The sequence below is a fragment of the Talpa occidentalis genome, unplaced genomic scaffold, assembly GCF_014898055.3.
Source record: "Talpa occidentalis isolate TD23 unplaced genomic scaffold, MPIMG_talOcc4v2.1 talOcc4.4, whole genome shotgun sequence".
NCBI lineage: Eukaryota > Metazoa > Chordata > Mammalia > Eulipotyphla > Talpidae > Talpa > Talpa occidentalis.
The window spans coordinates 21,382,409-21,403,846 of NW_023604295.1; the positions used below are offsets into that span (position 1 = coordinate 21,382,409).

The 21,438-nt window shown below is 36.6% G+C and overlaps 1 protein-coding gene across 1 annotated transcript in view; it reads right to left on the bottom strand.

The window, feature by feature from the left end:
• SPATA16 (spermatogenesis associated 16) overlaps positions 1-21,438 on the bottom strand; it is a 241,674-nt gene that overhangs the window by 28,344 nt on the left and 191,892 nt on the right. Inside the window, 4 exon segments of the mRNA XM_054700710.1 lie at positions 2,906-2,989; positions 5,628-5,792; positions 11,743-11,855; positions 12,906-13,052. Coding sequence (XP_054556685.1) covers positions 2,906-2,989; positions 5,628-5,792; positions 11,743-11,855; positions 12,906-13,052 — 509 coding nt within the window.

Sequence of the window (21,438 nt, forward strand, 5' to 3'; positions counted from 1 at the left end):
TCCTGAGAGCCATCTCTTCAACAAACTTATTTTTCTACAAATTACATTCTTTCTGTAGTAGCAGTTGTTTTTCATTTTTTTCTAGATCAGAATTACTACCATTACCATTTGCCCTTCCTCACCCACATCAGTGGGTTAGTGCCCTCTCCTGGGTCTCCGCCCTTCAGAACCCATCCTTCACTCTCAGAGACATGAGTACCCACTGAATAGCACCTCCAATGGGAACTCCAAGTATTGGCCCATCAGGGTACCTGCTCCACATTTTTAAGTTTTAGCAATTCCAATCTGCTTCCTTTAATGGCTTCCTCTGTGATAAATTATTATGCTCCTTTGCTTTTTCAGTCATTTAGTTAATAATTTCATAGCAAGTTAAACATTCTCTATATTAAATTCCCTTACAACTATCTGGCATGGTTTCTGTCTCCCTACTGGACTCTGAAGGAGTTTGTATTCTCAGCCAAAAGCTGTTCCTCTCACAGTGTTTCCTTTCTGAGAGAGTGGCGCTGGCAAATCCCTCCCCATTTCTTGCCCAGTGGCTCAAGTCAAATATCTGGACATCACTTTTAACTCTATTTTTTAAACCCTCATATATTATCAATGTTCAGGCCTGTTGATTTGGTTTCCTGACTTTTTTTTTTTTTAAAGATTCATCTATTTATTTATACAAGCATTGGGCACAGTCAGAAGTGTGGGAGGGTGAGAGAACCCACCAGCGCCAGAGCGGGGAACAGAACAGGCAGACCAACGAAACACACTGCGGAGGGGAGCAGCGGGAGAGACAGGAGAGGCCTGTTGCACCATGTGGGACCCTTGCCGGCGGCTGGGAGTCAAACCTGTGCTGCAGAATCTGTGGGCAACCTCACAGCCCAGTGCTCAACTGCTGCACCACCAGGGGAACCCCGGTTTCCTGACTTTTTAACAAAAAACAACTTAATTTTAAGCCTTTATTTTTATTTTATTATTTTTTTTAAATGTGTTTTTTTTTTTTTTTTAAGATTTATTTATTTATACAAGCACTGGGTACAGTCAGAAGCACGGGAGGGTGAGAGAACTCACCAGAGCCAGAGAGGGGAACAGAACAGCAGACCGACGAAACACCCTACTGAGGGGAGCAGTGGGCGGCAGGAGAGGCCTGTGCGCCATGTGGGACCCTCACTCGGTGGGTGCCTGGGGATGGAACTGGCGCTGCAGAGGCTGCAGGCAGCTTCACAACCCAGTGCTCAACTGCTGCGCCACCGGGGAGGCCCTTAAGCCCTTTATTTTTAAAAGCAATTTTAGGTTTATAGCAACAAAAGAGGAAAGTACAGAGAATTCCCACGTATACACATATTTGTGGCTTTCTTCATTATGAACATCACTCAAGAGAATCGCACATTTTTCTTTACCAAGAATGAACCCACACTGATATCATAATCATCCAAATTCCATAGTATATCTTAGGGTTCACTGTTGATTATTTCTAATGTGTCTTTCCTATCCATCTTGATGCCCTCCACTGTAAATTAACCCACCATTATAACTGACCTCCCTACATTTCCCTAGCCCCTCAATCTCATATTCTCATGACAACCTCAGGCTTGTCTCAAAAATGTTTTCCAGTCAAATAGTCTCTGAAACATTCCCATCCTTAACATAATTTATAGGCCTTGTGCGATTTGATTTCTCCTGCCTCTGGACTTCATATTGAAATATATTCCCTGCTCCTTTGTTAGTTTCTGAGTGTGCCATGCTGTCTATGCATTCTTGGCTAAACTTCATTGTGTTTAGAAATCTCCCTTTTCTTCTGGTTTACTACCATATATTCTTCAAAATTTGCATAAATATCACTTTCTTAGAGAAGGCTTTTTTGACTTTCCAGATCAGACATATTCCCTTATTGATTTCCATAAGTCACTGAACACCCACTTTTTAACTATCATATTCAGTAAACTTACAATCAACTCTTTTACAACTGTCTTCTTTCCTAAATAATGAGGCACAGAGACCGCCGCTGTGATTGTTTTCCCCGGCACAAGTCTTAACACCTACGGCTTCCTTTTCTGGCACAGTAGACAGTCAACAAATATTTGCTGAGTTCATTTGATTCCTGATTTATGCATTTGTCATATGGCCTCTGAACCGATTACAGAAGACACACATTTCCTCAGGTATGCCTGGATTCATCTGGACTGACTGTTACTTTTTAAAAGGAACATTCCTCTTTTTTTCTCCTCTCACATCACCTGGTATCAGGTAGATTCTTACAGTGATTGGGGGGAGACTTACAGTGAGTGAGAGTAGATTGATCAGAATTTATTCCCTGTAGCTGAACTGGAGACTCAACCCTATATTGTCAGGGGGCTCTGCAGTGTCACATAATTCTCCTAAGTATCTGTGGCCAGGTGCTTGTTTTATTTAAATCCTAGGGGCCAATAAAAAGATATTCCTCTGCTTCTTACAATCATTGGGTCATCCCTCCTCCCAAAACATCAATGTGCTGGTTTCTGTGTAGTTCCTTAAAATGTAGCCATTATTCCTTAAGTGACGAAAAATGGGGGAAAGGGTTGTCAAGTGCATTAAAACAGCCATCAAAGGGCTTTAGAAATCTATAACAACCAATAATGAAGGAGCAGATATTAAACTAGAATATGAAATGAGGATGACAAGAAGACACACGAAAGCATATGACTGCAGTCTGCTGGAAAAGAAGTAGACCTGAGGGAACAGATTAAATAAATCCATATTTGATTTTGGTTACACTCGCAGGGAGAGAGCTGCATTTATTTAAAAAAAAAAAAAAGAGGAAACAAACGCTAACACAACAAACACAGCCTTTCTTTGCTTTTTATCTTCTAAATAGATATGACCCAAGATGGACATTTTCTCTGAGAATAATATATCTTTTTCCTTCAGCTGGAAGTTTTACCTTTTGGATTGTATTCCACACACGTTCTTTATCATCTCTTCTTCCTTCAAGGGTGTCCATAGCATCTGCCATTAGTGACTGCAGCTGTAGTACCAAGATAAAAATTATCAGTGTGGAATTCACACAGAAATAACTTCTCTAAATACACAGATTAAAACCTAATTAAAAAATCATTTGTACGCTGATGATTTTATTACTCATCTTTCCGACAATGAACACTGCCACCTCATCTTTGCTTCAGTCATTACGGAGTATTATTGCAGATATAAAATATTGAAACAATGAAAAGGTTCTTCTTGAAAATTTGTAGAAAACATATAGGTTTTAATGCAGTAAGTGTTGATGTTTTGTTACAACAGATTTGGGTTGTAAAGAATGAAGGCGGTAGTTAATTCTCTCAGGAAATAGCATGTAGTACATGAACGCATTTTAGTATTTTCTCCTGAGGCTAATGTATCATAATTCTAGACATTATGCAAAAGCTCACCAGAGGACGATACTAAAATTGTGCTGTTTTATTGCCTCTTAAAGGATCTAGCTCATTTAAGTTCTTTTACTATTTTCTAAGATTTTAAAATAATCAAATTTTCTTTCTAGGCTCCATTCAAGTTTTTGAAATTCCACGCTTTGCCCACAACTGTCATATTCCAATTTAAAACAATCCTATATACACAATGTATTTGTGACTACAAAGTAATGAAGCCATATCAAGTCATGTAATATTCAAAGCCTAAGAAAAAGAAAGTTGTTTAAAAGAGAACAAATGCCAGGTAGGTTCACTGTGGCATCAAACAGTGTGAGTCCTTAGATAATCTTTCTGAACTATAGATATTGCAGTGCTTAAGCAGGTGGGCAGAGAGCTGAGTCACTCACAACTCTTCTATTTAGCAGCCACTGTTTATGGAGGTCCATGCAAGGTATTACCAGGATCTATTTTCTAGGTTAACCCATGCTTGGAAGTTAAAAAATAAAAGCTACTACTTAAAGAGATGAAATCATGAACCTTTATAATGAAATCATATATTGTGCTGTAAACCAACATGGCTTCAACAAAAAATAATACAAAGAGAGAGAGAGAAAGAGAAGAGGAGAGAGAGAGAGAGAGAGAGAGAGAGAAAATGTGACCAACATGAATAATTCATATCCATTTACTTTTTTCATATAACATATTAAAATATCCCATGAAATCCTATTTCCAAGTTTTCAGATAGTGCAATACTGCACTAACATGTTAAGAGGGATGTCGTAATGCTAGTTTGGGACTCTTTGTTTATATTTTGAAATGTAAGTATCTCCAGAAAAAAGAAAGGCACAGCTGTGTGGTTAAGAAGAACTTAAGTGCAGAAGCCTCCTTGTGATTTCCATTTAAACCTTGAATGTGTTTTTCAGGAAAACAGAATCAACATCATGCCAGCTTCTTAAATTAACATTTTCTTTGCTTTATCTTAACTCAGAGGAGCATTAAGCACCTAAAAATGGCTATAATAGGTACTTTTAAAGCCCATCCTGACTCTACTCCTGAATGCCGTGTGAATGGTGGAACAAACAACCTCTTGGAAGGCATTGCTCTGCACACAACCATAAAGGTTGCCAGTGTGGACTTAGTAATTCCTGGGTTAATAGGCTTTTTGCATAGTTTTAATCTTTACAATGCATAGTTTCATCAGTCAGATAATTTCAAATGCTTAGTCTGAATAACAGTATCTAATATGGTTTAACAAGTTCAGATGGACATTATAAATGCTGACAGCTCATTTCTTGATTGATGAACTTGTTACACCTTTAAGCTCAAAGAGGGAGGGTTTTTTTAGTTATCTGAAAATTACAGGGGATCAGTGTGGGCTGTTCTCATCCATGCTTTGTGAATTCAATTCAAGTGTTTAATTAGTTTAGCTACCTTTGATTAAAGTCTCTAAGAGTCCCTTCCTACGACACATTAAGATCTCCATATGGAGTATTTTACCTTTCCTTGAATGCTCAGTATACTGGCTAGTAATTGTTTTTTAAAAGAGGTGCTATTGTTTGTAATATTAATTAAGTATATATTAGTTAATATATTAATTAATTAAGTATATATTAATTAATACATACTTCTGTTTGAAGATTGTTTCTGTGAGATATTCATTCCCTAGGTTTGGCTGGCTTTGTGTTTTTCTAAGATATTTGGTCAATTTGGTTTAAACAAAGAACAATCCTTTGACTCCAAGAAAAACAACTCAAAGCAAACAACTGTTTTATCTAAATGTGTGTGAGTGTCAACATGGCTGACACACATGTGTCACTAGAAGTGAATTAGAAAACCCTTGAGACTATTTTGTAGAGTGAGTTTTCTCTACACAGTTACTCTCATCCTCTCACATTTTCATAGAAGAGAATCTTATGTTAACATATGTTGGAGTTTAAAAACAATTTATTAAAATTTAACTTGACATACAACAAAAAATCTGACACACAATATGAACAATCTGTCCTTTTCTGAGTGTTTTTACACATCACAAAGCTCTTGCTCTAAGATGCTGGCAGCAATGGGAGCAAACATTGCACATCTTCTTACAATTCCCAGTTTCTCCACTGGAATGCTTCAAAAGCACAGGAGAGTTTGCCCTCAGCCTACATTTATTGAGACAATTATTTTCATGCCATTTTCATACCATATTTCATACCATACCATTATGGGCTCAGGACCCATAAAAGCCTTAGAGAAAGAAAAACAAATACTTACCAAGTCTGCCTCTTGTGGGCTAATGTCCTGTAGATAGGGAATGGTTGCTAGCTCGGCCATTGCCTGATTGATCACCTGGGACTGCTCCTTCACTCTCTGCAGCCGGCTCAGGAGGCTGGCGTAGTGCAATTTCTCCATCACCCCTGAGCATGCACGGAAACTCCCCTAGTACCCAGCATAAGGAAATGTTTTAGAGGAAAAAAAAAATCCCACAGAAATAGAAATAGATCTCTCCCTGGAGATTGAAGCTAGAGCTTGTTATAATTTATTTACCTCCTTTGAAGCGATGGTATCTAATGCAAACAAATGTTTTCTTCTATCACTTTTGAAAATTGTCTATATCCTCCCTTCCAACAGATAGATGTATGTAAAAGGGAACACTTGGCAGGATTGTTGAGGATGATTTGCTCAGGGGAAAGGATTGAGGGGAAAGAGAGGTCTGAAGTTAAATCTGTGCTCTACTCTCCCAAAGGCAAACCAACAGGACCGTGTCCACGGAAGGGACAACTTTATTTACATCACTAAGGCATTGTAAGAGTTAAAATTTGCCCCCTAATTTTTTAATACAAAACATTTATGCAAGGTGAATCCTGAAAAAATTTATGCAATTTGAAGTCTGCTTACCCCAATGGCTTATGTTAAACCTCCAACTCTGCTTTTACCTTTAGTTCCCACTGAATGACTTTGACTCTGCCCCTCTTCTTGAGGTACTTTATTCTGGCTACTAGACCATCCTAGCAACTGACATGATCCATCTCAAAATATATTATTGTGCACATCTGCAAGGATCACCAACCCCATGAATCTATGGATATTTTGGACTTTCTCAAAATGGAGCACACTTATAGTAAGATGGCCCACCTCTGTGTTTGGTAAGCCACCCATAAAAGAAATATTACCTCCTCTAAAAGATGTAATGCACATTGTAATGCTTGATAGGACAGACAAAGTTTAGAAAAAATTCTCACATTTATATCTAGGAAAAAGTACCTCTGATATATGGGAGCAAGCAGCTGAGGATGAAAAGAAAAGTGTTGGGTTACTGCTGTGTTTGGAGGTGGATAAGAAGAGGGAAGTCAGGCGTTTTAGTTGGGGGTGTGCTTTCCACATCCTTGTGCTCAGAGGAGGAAAGCTGGATGGCCCACATCCCTTTATGAAAAAATTCCTCCTGAACCACCTGAATAGGAATCACTGGGCATGTCTATTAACTAGGCTGAGTCCTGGTCTTGCTCAATGAGTGACAATCTCTAGATCTGCCTTAGAAATAAGGATTTTTTAGCTAGGTGCCCCTAAAATAGTGAAATATATCAAACAGAAGTTGGAGAACAAGTTACTACCTTAAAGCTTAGCATCTGAGCAAGCAATATTTTAGTTTATGAATACTTGTAAAACAGAATTTTTCTAGAAATTAGAGAAGGCACACATGATTTTTCCTTCTTAAAATAGAATATCTCCTATTGCTAAGGAGAAAAATTATTAGAAACTAACAATACTAAGGAACATCTGAATTTCAACTTCTATTTAAAAAGAAGTTCTTTCTGAAGTGTTATATTCATATTTTGATTGATACCAACCTCTAGACGCTGGCGCTTTTCTAGAATCTTGGTAATGAAGGTTGAGCATGATTACCCCGAATTTGCTTTATTTCTCCCTAATGCCTATCTATACCATTCGACTGATGTGCTTCTAGCCCTGCTAATTTGTTCTTTCTGATTAAACATTTATCTGAAAATCTATAAACCTATAGGAGTGATGATTGCAAATTGTGGATTTGGATTACAAATTCTGAATTGATGAAACAGCTAGCCAACCCACTTAGTTTAAGCATGTAGCTAAACAATGGGATTCTGTCAAACAGAGGAGAGTAAGTTGCAGGAGAAACAGTCTTCTTTCTGAAGAAAAATTGCTTTCTTTGTCCTTCTTGAAAGTAAACAATGGGGCTAGTTGTAGTAAAGTGGTGTAGTGACTGAGCTCCAAAGACCAGAGACAACCTCAAGTCTACTCAGGGAACATAATCTATCAGTGTAATTTTCCCAAACATCAGGAAAATTAAAATAGTGGAAGAAAATGTTAGCTTAGTGTTGGGTGCAAAACAAAACAGGAAGTATTCCATGTGAGGAAGATTCTAGGGAAAGAACATAGTGGACTCCTGATAGACATCTATCCTGCCCTGAGCCAAGCCAAATGATTTTTGTCGTCAGGAAACTACAGATTAATATCTTATCTACACAAATGGGGGTTTTTGAGAGAAATCAAAAAAATTCAAAATCTAAAGCCAGCAGGTATGTTTGAATGCTGTTGCCTTATGAAAATAAAGGAAATGATGAAAAATGAAGGAGTTGCTAAAACATCGAATGCTAGCAAGGGCTAACTCTAAGGGAGGGAGCTCTCTCAGTGAGACTTCAGGAGGGATCAAAGGGTTCCTGAGCTGCTGGAGAGAGTATAATAAAGTGGCTGAGATTGAAGCTAAAACTTCATACAGTTACAATGAAGCTTAGGTAAATAGCAAGCTCAAATGAAGGCTTCAGTCAGAGAATTGCTTAGATGTAATAGCAGGCAGGGATAAATGTTTAGCAAATAGGTGGAACTGTAAAATAGTGCTGAAAAAGGTCTTTGAAATATATTTCCATTTGGCATAACATATAGAAACAATAATTGCAAAAAATAAAGAGTAGGAAAGACCTATTATTGTTCATTTCAAATGTGCTTATGTAAACAATTTTTATGCTTCACTTGGAGGGAATTAAAAGTAAAATTAACGAAGTATTAAAAACATGGTTAGTTAGGTCATTTTTTGGCAAGTCAGCCTGTGAAGGAAGCTCCATGCATGGCAAGAGATTTTATTATTTTAACTCTGTAACATTTAACCCAGGAAGCACAGTACATAAGGTTTGTTACTGACAGCAGCCGCTAAAATTAATGAATGGAAAGGCACAGTGGCATACAGGCAAATGTGAAATAATTAGGACAAAGATTCAGAAAAGGAAAAATAACATTAGAACAGAACTACTGAGGGATAAAGTGGGTTGATGTTCAATGGGGATTAAAAACCACCATGTAGGAAGGTAATAGAATATTTTAGATTCTAACTCTTAAAGGGCATAGTTATTCTTGTTTGCCCATGTGTGCCCCTCAAAGGAGGCTGTAAAGAGAAGGAAACTGGTGTCAGAGTATAAAGAGACTTATTGCCTGAGACTTAGAATCTCTCTGATACAAGGAATGTCCTTTTTTCCTTCATCAACTTTTTATCACCTCATGGCAAAAAGGTGAAAATTCATATTCCTGAGGAAGTCCTATTACGGTCAGTAGATCTACTCCATAGCTGGAGAAGACTCCTCTCTAATCCTGCCTTTGTGACACTCAGCACATTCCAAATCCACATGCCACTTGCACTATCTTCATTTCAGAATATGTAATCTCAAAGTTGTATAGTTTCTAAAAAGATAGAGAGGTCTATAGCAAGTTAAAACAATGTTTATGTTAAAGCAGACTAAAACCATTAAAACCCAACAATAAACAATAATTAAAACCAGTAATTAAATGAAAAGCAACAACTGAAAGTTCTAAAATGTATACTTTACAAGGTACTTCAACATGGGTTATGTGCTTTTAGTTTCACAACAACTCTATGAGGTGGGCCTGGAATGTTAAGTGACTTGCCCTATGGTTACATAGGTAGAGCACAGTCTCGGACAAAGTCATCATGTACAGGTGTCAAAAAACAATTGACGAGGACAATACAAAGCCTAAAACTTCAAGTGGATGGCATTTGATGTCTGACAAGTAAAAACACACCTCAGGGGATCTTAAAAACACTATAGAGGGCTACCTGGGTCACAGTGAATGGTACCATGTAGGAATAATTTCCACTCACCAGCTCATTACTTGCTTCATTAAGCTAGGTTACCTTTGTAGCTAATTTTATTCAGTGCAGGTTTATGAAGCTGTTTTTGGGTATATGATAAGAAACCCAGAGACCAATATTTGGATGTACTTGTGGCCTGTAGGTATCTCAGACTCACTTGCCTCAATTGCATTTAACCTCTTTGATGCTTCAATTCTATTAAAGATCTTTAAGACCATCTTCCCAGAACTTTTATTTCCCATAGAAGCAAACATAGAAAGGCTGATGAAGTTCCGTGCAGTTAGCAAAGTGGTACTGACTCGCACTAAAGAAAACTGAGTAATTAATTAGATGTTAATCTTGTTAATGATGTTTTTCAAGTCTTTTTAATACACACATAAAGATACATGCAAGTACAGTTTTCTGAGTGGCCAGAGTGCCTTTTGAAAGGTGAGAAGAAAATGAGTTAAGAACACCTAAAATGTTCTTAATGCTGAGTCAGCCCCAACCTGCATTCACAGACCAGTGAGATCTGAGCTGGAAACAGATGAAGGGGTCAGTTTTCTAACAAGTAACAAGGCCAGACAGTTACCATCCCAAATAGACAGGGCACAGGCAGATCACCTCTGAACCTTCAGCATACTGTGTCTGCTGAGCTAATGATGTGTGGATGTGATGAATTAATGATACACCATGGCAGTTCTTGTTAGGAAAGTTTCCATGGCTTCTACAGGTCAAAGGAAGAAAGCAGTGATGTGTGTGGGTATTTAATTGGGGCGGGAAGGTTGATGAAAGTGTTCATGTGTCTATCTGTTTGAGAGAGCTCTTTAATAGAGTGAAAATTGGAGAGTAGGACCCCAAATTTGTAGTAGAAACAATGAGATTATTATAAGCTTAATCTTTGTGTCCACACAAAATCCATGTGTTGAAGTCCTAACCCCCAATGAGATGGTTTTTGGAGATGGAGACTTTGGGAGATAGTTATGAGGTTAGTTGAGCTTAGGTGATAATTATGGGGTTAGATGAGAGAGGGGTCCTTGTGATAGGATTAGTACCCTTGTAAGTAGAGAAAATAGAGAGTTTGCTCTCTTCAATGGGAGGACAAAGAGAGAAGATGGACAAACCAAGAAGAGGGTCTTTCTCAGAACTTGACTATGCTGACACCCTGATCTCGGACTTCCAGCTTCCAGAATGAGAGAAAATAAATTTCTGTTAAGTTATTCAGTCTATGGCGTTTTGTTATAACAACCCAAGATGACTAAGGCAGAAATGAACCTCTTACTAATAGAAATATAGGGGATAATTGAGTAGAAAACAGTTGTGGGAGGAAGGGAGCAATGTGGTAGGAAAATCAGTACAAATGGGCTTTTGTAATTGTAATGCATAGAATTATGAGTCATGCAAATAGATTACAGGCTTTATAGCTTTTCTAAAATGCTGAATAATGTTATTGAGCAGATAAACTGTTGAACAGATGTTAAGTAGCTGTGTGTGATGACCCCCTAGGTCCCCCTTATTGTAAGATAAGAACATCAAATCAATGATGTAATACAAAAGTCACAAAAATTTCTTTAAATTTTCCAGCTTACAGGCTTTTTGAAAAATATTTAGAAAAGGGAAATATGCAGTCGTTATAGCCTGTTAACGAGAGAAATTCCCCCAACATACTTTCAGTACGATATTTCGTATTTGTAAAATTGCATGGGTCTTATATTTGGACTTTTTTTTAAACACTGAAAAGTGAAAAAAGGAACATTTTCCCTGGATCAGAGAAAAGGATTATATCATCTTAAGGATATAGAAATACCAATTACCAATGTTTGCGTAACAGCTAATTTATCAGTGTAGTATGGAGACCCTGGCTTAAAAAGCTCTTAATTCTTAATTAAGTAACTAGATGGTTATATGCATTAGTCCAATATATGAAAAAGGGAAAACACTGCATTTGCTAAAATTCTGCTATTGATTTGAAATGAGAAATTCAGTGCAACCTTGAAATAGATATTAGAAATGTACAAGGGAGAGGGTTTTTTTTAAGAGACATTAGCCTAATAAATGCTAGAAATTACAAAGCATAGCATTGTGATATGTTTTAAAATATAAAAGGAATAAAATCATTAGCTAAACTTTGCTTGACTTCGCAAATGAGATTTACTGTGAATGTTTCTAAAATCTTCCAGTACTTGCAATATTTGCACCATCAACTTTCCATATTTCTAGAATTGTTTAATATTTGTACATTAGACAACCAGAAAATACTCATATACCTACATTCAATTGGGTGCTTCTAATAAAATCCAATATTGGCAAAATTCGCTTCCCCATTGTCTCCATGTGTCTCACTGTGTCTTCTCTGGTTAGCACACCGAAGGGAGTTTTATGTTCTAAAAATTGTAACAATAAACTTTTATACTATTTTTTCCAGACTGCCATTTCAAAATGCTTTCTTTATCAAGCTATAAACAGATATCTGAGAGATAATAGGTATGAAATATTTAGTATAGAAACTAGTCCCATCCCTATACCATAAAGATCTATGAGGAGAAAGGCAGAGGAGACATTGCCCTTTAGAGACTACCCTTTATTCATTTTGTTGTGCTTTCTGATTGAGAGGTCTGAGAGACAGCCTATTACAATTCCCTTCTCTCTGCAGAGTATGTTTTTCCTGAGTTGTGAAGAAATGTTGTCATAAATGTGTCTGATTCTTGTCTTGTTTCTCCCAGGTATTATTCAAGTGTGCAGGTACCATTGACTTTGAATGTGGCTCAAAGCTGAGATAAGCCTCAGAGAATAGAGTGCCAGACAAAACACAAATCCTTAATTATGTGGGTAGAGCTGAAGGAATACATTCAATCTGGTTGTGAATTCAGCCCAGAAGATTGAGATTTCAACTCCTTGTGATTTTTTTTGAAAGTTTCAATTGGAATTACTGAATAGCATTTAACTATACTACTGTTCAGGAAGTCTAAGTTCTTGAATAATCACAGGAAGAAAAGAGTGGAACAGTTATTAATACAGTAGCAGATAATCTAAGTGATTTGAGGTTATTGTGATTGGTTATATTTTTTTATTTTATTGAACTGTTTTGTTTCATAATTTTCTCTTATGTTTGCTAATTGATGGTGGCAAATGCTTATATTCTTTAAGAGCTCTGTGATTAGACATTGATGACAGTGTTGTTGGGGTGAGCTGGTTGGAGTGAGGAGATGGGCACTCTATGAAGATGTTTGGGTTCATAGGAAGCTTTCCAGAACCAGAATTCCAGATATTGATAACTGAACCATGGAGAAGATTGGAAGGAGCTTATCATATTCTGGGAGACCCAGGGCTCTTCTATATGCTAGGGCTTGTGATAAATGAGACTTGAAGAATAACACACAATTCCTGCCTTTTATAATAGTGCCGACCAATAGTAGGAAGTCTAGCTGATTTACCTGTGAATGTTGGCAGCTTTCTACTTGATACTTTTTCTAAAAACTTCCCATCTTCTTTGTTTTTGAACCCAAGAGTTAAGAGATATTGTTGGGTAGGCAAAGATGACCAGTTAACTGTTTGAGGCAACATGTGGAGTCCTTGAAGATCTGAAAAAGACAGAAAAAGTCCTGAAGCCTCCATTATTATTTTATGGCCTTTGGATTGTTCCCCCTAGTTTTCACGAATTGTACTTGGAAAAAAATGATAAATACAAGCATTAAAGATACAAAATTAAAAGGATGTGCAATAAAATGTCAAATAATTGATAAATCAAAATTGTGTTTCACTATATTTTTCTTAAAAATATACAAATATAGGGCCTCCCTGGTGGCGCAGGGGGTTGAGTACAGCACCGTGAAGCTATCCACAGCCTCTACAGCACGAGTTTGATTCCCGGCTGGCCAGGGAGCTACCCGCATGGTGCAGCAGACCTCTCCTGTCTTGCCCACTGCTCCCCTTAGCAGTGTATTTCAGTCAGTCTGCCTGTTCTGTTCCCTACTCTATCTGTGGTGAATCCTCTCATCCCCTGTCACCTCTAGCCTGTACCCCAGTTCTTGTATGCATAAATAAATTAAAAAAAAATTAAAAAATATATACACATATATACAAAATATATATACAACTTTATTTGTGTATTTTACAAATATATATGCAAATATATATTTGTATATCTACATAAATATAAACATATATAAAAATATTAATGAAATATGGCTCAAAGATGTGGTTATCTTTTCTAATGTTGAAAATAGAAAATTCAGAACCAGCTTTCAGGCTCAATATTTTTCTGTGTGACTCTTTCTAGGAGAATTTGATTTTTGTGTTCATAGAGTAAGATTTAAGGGAACAATGTTATATACCAGGAAAGAGAAAATTGCCAAGTGAAAATTAAGATATAAGGCTAATTAATTTAGTTACCATCCCTCCTGTAGATGTAGAAGGAAATTTGAAATGATACATGTACTGACTCCTGTAATTAGACTTGGAAATAACTCAAGTGTCATGAAAATGGTTCTAAAACACTCAGCTCTTAATGACCATAAGAGCTAATATTTACAAGTACTATTTTCTACTTTCCCCTGTTTTAAATATTTTGTGTGCATTGCATTTATAAATTGTCATAATCACTCCCAATTTAGGAACAGGAAGTTGAGGAACACAGATGGAAAGTGACTTGGGGCAGAATATAGTAGGACTTGGACAGGTCAGGATTTACACCCCAACAATATAACTCCAGGAGCCACAGGCCTAAGTAGTGCACTCTGCTTTAGGCTGACTTAGCTCTGGATTACTTTTGGGATAGGGACAAATGTCAACTGTAGAGTCTTGGAGGCAGACTCACTTGATTCATTTCTATTCTGAGTAAAAATGCTTTGGTTTATTATAATAGACTTCTCAAATGAAGAATGATGAGCAGAGGATTTAATGAGCCCTCCCTACTTAACACTGCCAGGAAGGAAAAAAGATGAAATTCCAAATATCCTTGAATTATGATTTAGTTAAAGGTCACTTTTTAATGTGGAATCAGAACTGAAATGATAATCATTCAAATATAACATCACTATTTATTGTAATATTTCTTTAAAAAAATAGACACAGTAAATCAGAAGAGTTTTTATCCATTCTTCCTCCACCTCCCTGCCTTTTAGGTACAGAATCCTTTGTTCAAACTAAAATTTACTGAGAAGTCCAATATTTAAAACAGATAAAGTACAGTTGTTTCCTGGCTATGCTTTGTCTTTAATGATATTCCTCCCTAGCTCGAAGGCCCAGGCCCTCCTGGCCATGCTGGTAATGATGTCCTATGGGGAGGTACTTGGCTTTCTAGGTAGGTCTGGGTGTCCAGAGGCCCCCTGAATGGGTTTGTGTAGGTGTATGCCTCCCCTGATGACACAGACTCAGTGTGTATCTAGTGTGTATCTAGCTTGCTGATATAGAAGTCACTGGATTGCAGTTATCCTGAAATCTCCCATCAGCACCTGCTTCTGGCTCAGAAAGAGTTCCCTGTTGGATACCTCAAAGACTTCACGGCCCCCATTAGAGTGATCATGGAGGCCCCAGAGTCCTAGGATTTAGATTTGATAAGGGTGTGCTGTGCATGGACAGGTGTTTGCAGTAGGTTGTAGAAGGCAGCTAGTGATTTGGTGTTTTGGGGGGAAGCTCTATTATATAAGTAACATAAAGACTTTGAGAGGTTGATCTCTTCTTGTTTTCAAATATTCATTGGAAAAAAGAAGGGACAGATACTAACAGTGGTAGTGATTGTATCTATTAGAGGAAATAGTGGCAGAATTATAGTTTACTTATTATAAAATATGCCTCCAAAATAACTATTTTCTGTTCCTTTTACTCCTATGTTTCATCCTCTGAGTCTTCAATCCATGATTAACTTTCAGTTGAAATTTTAAAATGTGAGAGCCCCCTACCTACAAACTCTTACATTAAAAAATATATTTTTTAAAGTGTCATTCTTATCCCATTTGTATGCAGAGTGAATTGCAGTTGTATGAACATTTAGCCTGGCAGGTGGTCTATGACCCAAAATGACGCCACACTTACCAGATGTTGAATCTCATGTAACATTAATTTGAGTGCTAATTGTTCTCAATTTTATGCTCATAAACCTCTACTTACGTCCGAAAAGCCCTGTGCCTTTGATGGCTGTGAAAGTTAACCAGATTATATTGTCCTTTGGTAGGAAAGTTGAATTGTTTAAAAATGTCTTCTTGGCTCCTGTCATGTCAGATGAAAACTTGGAAGAAATCACTCCCTTAATTTATTCCTTCACAATTTATCACTATGGAAGATGAAATGGAGATGACTATGGCCATATTTACTCTTCAAAAATCAGTTTGCAAGTATGACTGAGTTCCAAATTTTATCATTGGGCAAGTGAATGCTTTAAAAAAGAATATGAGGGGCCTTCCTGGTGGCGCAGGCAGTTGAGCACTACACTGTGAAGCTGTCCATAGCCTCTGCAGCATGGGCTCGATCCCGGCCGGCCAGGGAGAATCCCACATGGCGCAGTAGACCTTTCCTGTCTCGCCCACTGCTCCCCTCAGCAGTGTATTTCGTCAGTCTGCCTGTTCTGTTCCCCACTCTGGCTCTGGTGAATCCTCTTGCCCTCCCACACATCTGGCCTGTACCCCAGTTCTTGTATAAATAAATAAATCTTAAAAAAAATAAGATAAAATAAAAAAGAATATGAAAGATAGATTTTTTCCCCCTAAATTAAGGATGTCTGTCAGCTAAAGAGGATTAAATTTGCTCTTTAACACAAATTCTGTATTGTAGCAAAGAATGCTGGAGTAGACCAGTTTTCAGGTCCTCAAGTCATTCATGTTCTGGACCTTCTGTTCTGTTCCCCTTTCTTTCAGGGACAGTGACCTCTCTGTTCTCTGTCCATCTCTGTCTTTCGTTGTCTCTGTCCATCTCTCTCTGTCTCTCTTTCTCTCTGTGTTTGTCTGTCCTCTCTCCTCACACTCACATGCTAGCTCCCATCCCCCCTTTCTTGTGCTTTCCATTCAGCTGCCTGGCGTTATGATACAGTCTTCACACATATGCTCTTGGGCAGTTGACTCTAGTGGCTTTAACTACTACTTCTAACCATTGGGGATCAATGCTATCATCTCATCTGAAAGTTTTCACAAAATTCAAACACACCATTTCCAAAGGCCCACTGGGATGTTGCTATTTGGAGAGTCACCTCAAATACAGCAAATGTGTTCCTCAAAAGTGATTTTTATAATCTCCACACCATCCTTCTTCCTGGTTTTTCACCAATGCATTATAAGATAGCTTTTATTCACACAATTATTCTGGCTTAAGAATTCAAAGCCATTGTTGGCTTTACTTTCCTCTCATTCCCTGACATGTAGTGAGTCTCAAAAACTAATGAAATCTGCCCATTGTCATACATCTCATATTTACCCCTTTATTTGTGTGATTAGTGCTACAACTCTGGTCAAATTTCTGAACACATAAGATCTAGGTTATAGAAAAGGTCTCTGCCACCAGTATCATTTCATGCCTGTGTATCTTTACACTACCACTCCATGAATAGTTTTTGTGTACTGTCATTGTCAATCCTTCCTCAGGAAGTTCAGTGACTTTTCCTTATATTCAAGGTTCTCAATTGTGTGTATCTGTTTTACAGTATATATACCTCATTCCTATGTTTTCTGCAAGATAAATCTTTATCATCAGTTCAGCCAATTACATTATGCACCAACCTGTGCTTATCCTGCCTCTTACCTGTTGTTATTGCTTTTCCACACAGAAAATCCACTTATTCTTCCAATGTGTCTAAGTCCCATCTTGTCCATGAAGGGTTTCCTGACTATTTTAATGCCCACTTTAAAACTTGTAAAGAACATCCATTGCATTCACTCCAGGTTGAATGGGAGTATGTTTTATCTCCCCCACAAGTTTTAATCTCCTGGCTCCAAGCACTGAGTAGGTGCTCGGTCAATACTTGAATCTGAAACAAACTTTTGTAAATTCTGAATTTTTATTATTCAAATAAGAATAGGACTTTAAAAAATCAAAACTAATGAAATGTTCAGAGTTTATGACATATGATTTATTTCTCTGCCCTCTAAACTTAGAAAAGAATATCGGTCTTTTTTCTTTTAATCAAGTGTTTAGAAATTTCTTTTCAACTTACAAAGGGTAAATGAATAAAATGTTCTATATCACATAACTCAGTGGAGTGGATGCTCAAGTGAACAGAACAGCTTTGCCTAGATGGTAAAATTAGTTTCATATTCAGGTTTTACTCTTGCTATGGTTTGTTCTCTGGGAAATCTGAACTCTTAGTCACAAAAGAAAATTGGATTAATAATAGAGTTTGACTTAGTAAAAATGTTGGCAGTACTGGAAAAGCATCTACAAAAACATCTCCACATATGAGGGATAGTTTTATTTGCTGTGAAGTTATATATCTGTAAAATAAAAAAAATTGAGCACCTGGAAGTAAAGTCCAAACATTAATGTCATCATCATCAATCATTTTTTTTTGGTCATCTCATAATCACAGATAACTGATTGTGGATGAGCTTTTCTGAACAATTTTTTTTTAAAAGAAAGATCATAGAGATTTAAAAACTTTTCTAGAAATATGCAAATTTTTTAGTGTTCTATCATCATTTTTCTCCAAATTTCATTTCCTTGTCTATTATTTGGCATCTATGTCATTTCTTTACCCTTTGTCCATAACAAAATGTTCTGACATTTTGGGTTAGAATGAAATCTCATTTCTAAAGGTTCCAATTGTACAATATGAGATGGGACCATGTTAGTTTTATGTGACTCCTTTTTACTGATCAGTTTCAGAATTTAGCATCTACAGTACCTCATAATGCCAACACGTTTTCATTACTTCTTAATCATTTTCTGAGTTTTATCTTGTATTCCTGTTAATGTCAATACTTCTATCTTGGATATTATCCACAAATTCACATCAGCAAAAATATAGCAAAAGGCAGCAACTTTGCAGTTATCATTATAGCCCCCCATAAATAGTAAAATAATAAAATAGTTTCTACTTTTGAAAACAGAAATAGCATATTCTATTTTTACATTTCACATGTGCGAAAGATATATTTATAACAAATCTTTGTGTAATAAGTTATATCTTCCTTTGGACCTTCATTATAATTTCAGAGATACAGATTTAAGTGGAAAAGTTGCTTTCTGTTCCTAAGAGACTTAATTTTCAATTCAGAGTGCTAGTCTACTTCTCTAAAACCAATCTTTGCGTTTATTTAAGTTTCCTCTCACAACTAACTCATATGTAAACTGAAAAGCAAATAATCTCATGGATTTTTATGCACAGTTAATTTCAACTCATGTGGGATTTTTATTGATTACAAAATTTCATGTTTAATTAGCTGTACTGTATTTATTCTTGAGAAATTGCTTAATTGCATCCCCACCAAAGTAAATTTGAGACAGTAAAAATATTAATGATATTGCTATTTCCTTCAATATTTAGTAGACTTAAAATCAGGGAAATAACACTGCTTTGCAGTAGTCTCTCCAAATGGCTGTATTGTTGCACTCTTTAAGGGTTGAAATAATTTTGTTGATTGATTTGATTTGTCACACTTTCTCTTCTTCTCTTAATTTTCCGTTGGAAAGTTTCCTCAACTCCTAACCACTCTAAAAGTGAGGCCTAATTGACTCAACCCAATTGATCTATGGAATCCTTTTAACTTCCGTTTTAGTTCAATTATAAGCTTATAAGGCAGTTTGGGCCAATAAGAGAGTGAGTCCCAGGAATTATGTGGGAAAGGCACTCACTATTCCTCAGGATAGTGTTATTTTATATATTTAATAACATTTGAGCACTCTGCTATTAGACTCAAGATCTTAGCACTTGAGGACATGCTATAGGTAGTTGAATACCAGGTAGAAATTAAGAACTAAACCTGACTATAGAAAATAAATAACTAAACCTGACTGTAGAAAATAAAGCAGTGACTATGCTATTGGATCAAGTTGTGCTTAAATCCAGTCCTACCTATGGATATTTATTTATTAATTTTTGATTTTTTTATTATTGAAGTAACATCGGTTACTGTCATTTTTATAACAAACTCAACTGACATGCTTGTATCCTACCTCCATAGTACATAAAATCTTATTCTTAGGAACTGAAAACTGTGGAGATGAGATCAAATATCTTTACCTTAAAACTATTTAAATTATATAAATCAAAGTGTTTCATGCCTCTCCCTAGTCCCTTAAAATATATAAAGTCACTTAAAATATACACTTAAAATATATGGTCAGTCTAAGCTATTATTCCCACCAATTCAAATGTAAAATTTCTGATATAGTATTTTAGTTAGTAATTCACTGTATCTACAAATAATATGGAATTCTTAAGACACTATAACTTATATCTAAAATAGTCATAACCCCTTCAGGTTGACTATTTGGGAAGAATATTTTCCTTATTTAAAAAACACAATTATGGTGATCATTTTACAATATATACAAATATAGCTGATTATGTTGTAAGTCTGGAATAATATGTTATATGTCAATTGTACCTCAGTTTTAGAAAAGGAACACAATAGTTTGAAGGTTAGGAATTATGTTTACAGCTAATATAAAGATAGCAAATGAAATGTATTTTGTGATACCATTATTGTATCATTATATTATTGTCGATAGTTTTAAATGTATTATAGTGATAAAATAATGATGTTTAGTGTAATTTTTTAAATCTATATCATAATAATTATCCTTTTACTTTTGGTTAGATTCTACATTTTACAGAAATTGATTTTGGACTAATGCCATTATTGTCTATTGCATTGAAAGTTCAGGTCTAAGTAATAAAATCTGAAATAACAATGAGAGATGTAAATATTGGAAGCAAAAAGATCAAGTTAAGAATACACTTATTCTGTTATTCTGAATAACTCTTCCTGGTCTCCATGTGGACTGTGTCCTTGAAAGAAGCTATTGTGAAACATGAACAGGGGGACAGTATGAATAGGAATCCAACCTGAAAGACAGCCTTATGATCTGATCCCTCTTGCTAGTGCATCAGAATAGTTACAGAAAGGAGGAGATTCTAGCTGTGAATAGCCAAGCAATTATTGATGATTTGCCCAGAGTGAATAAGATTTTGGTGATAGTACCTCCTCCAGGAGCTATCAAAGACTAGATACTATTGAGAGGTTGGGACTGACTTTCAGGAGACTCAAGGAGGCTAATTATGTGGTGTGCTTTGACGGGAGGATCTAGGATCTAGGCTCTAAGATTAAGTCTTGCTTCTCTCCTAGTGGGAACAACTAATGATTAGCTAGAAAAAAATCACCAGTGAGAGAATCTCACAGCGGGGTGAGACTAAAGCATCCCTTGTAAGTCAAAAACCAAAACAGATTATATTAGTGGGTACACCGAGGAGATTCTTTTATCAATGGGCAGAAGGTTGATGGATACACATGGAAGGAATAGCCTTGTTTGGGTGATACAGAATACAGGGCCCTGGAGATGGGGACTGGAGAGTGAAAATGATAGGGAGACACATGGTGTAGACCCAAGTAAAGTCTATAGCAGTATGCTCTGGGAGAATTGGGTGCACCATACAGGTCAGGACCCTAGCAAAGAAGATAATAAAGTGCTCTAGAACACATCACTTCACTCCCTCTCCTCAGGACAAGTACTGTCAGGGATACGGGTCTCAGATCTGGGGCCAAAACTAGGAGGGATATCTGCATTTATATAAACATGAGTCAGGTCTCTCTTCCATCCCATTTGTGATGTTATCTGTTCCTCTCCTTCCTGTGCTTCCATTGTCATGACAAAGAAACTGTTAATACCAACCTAATTAGCTATCAAAGCCAATTGAAACAAAAAATAAATAAATAAAAGCGAGTCAAATAAAGTCACAGTGCCACCTGCTGGACAAGTCAAAGATAAGTTGTTTAAGATAAGTCGTTACTGATTCTGATTTTAAAAATAAAAACAGGGAGA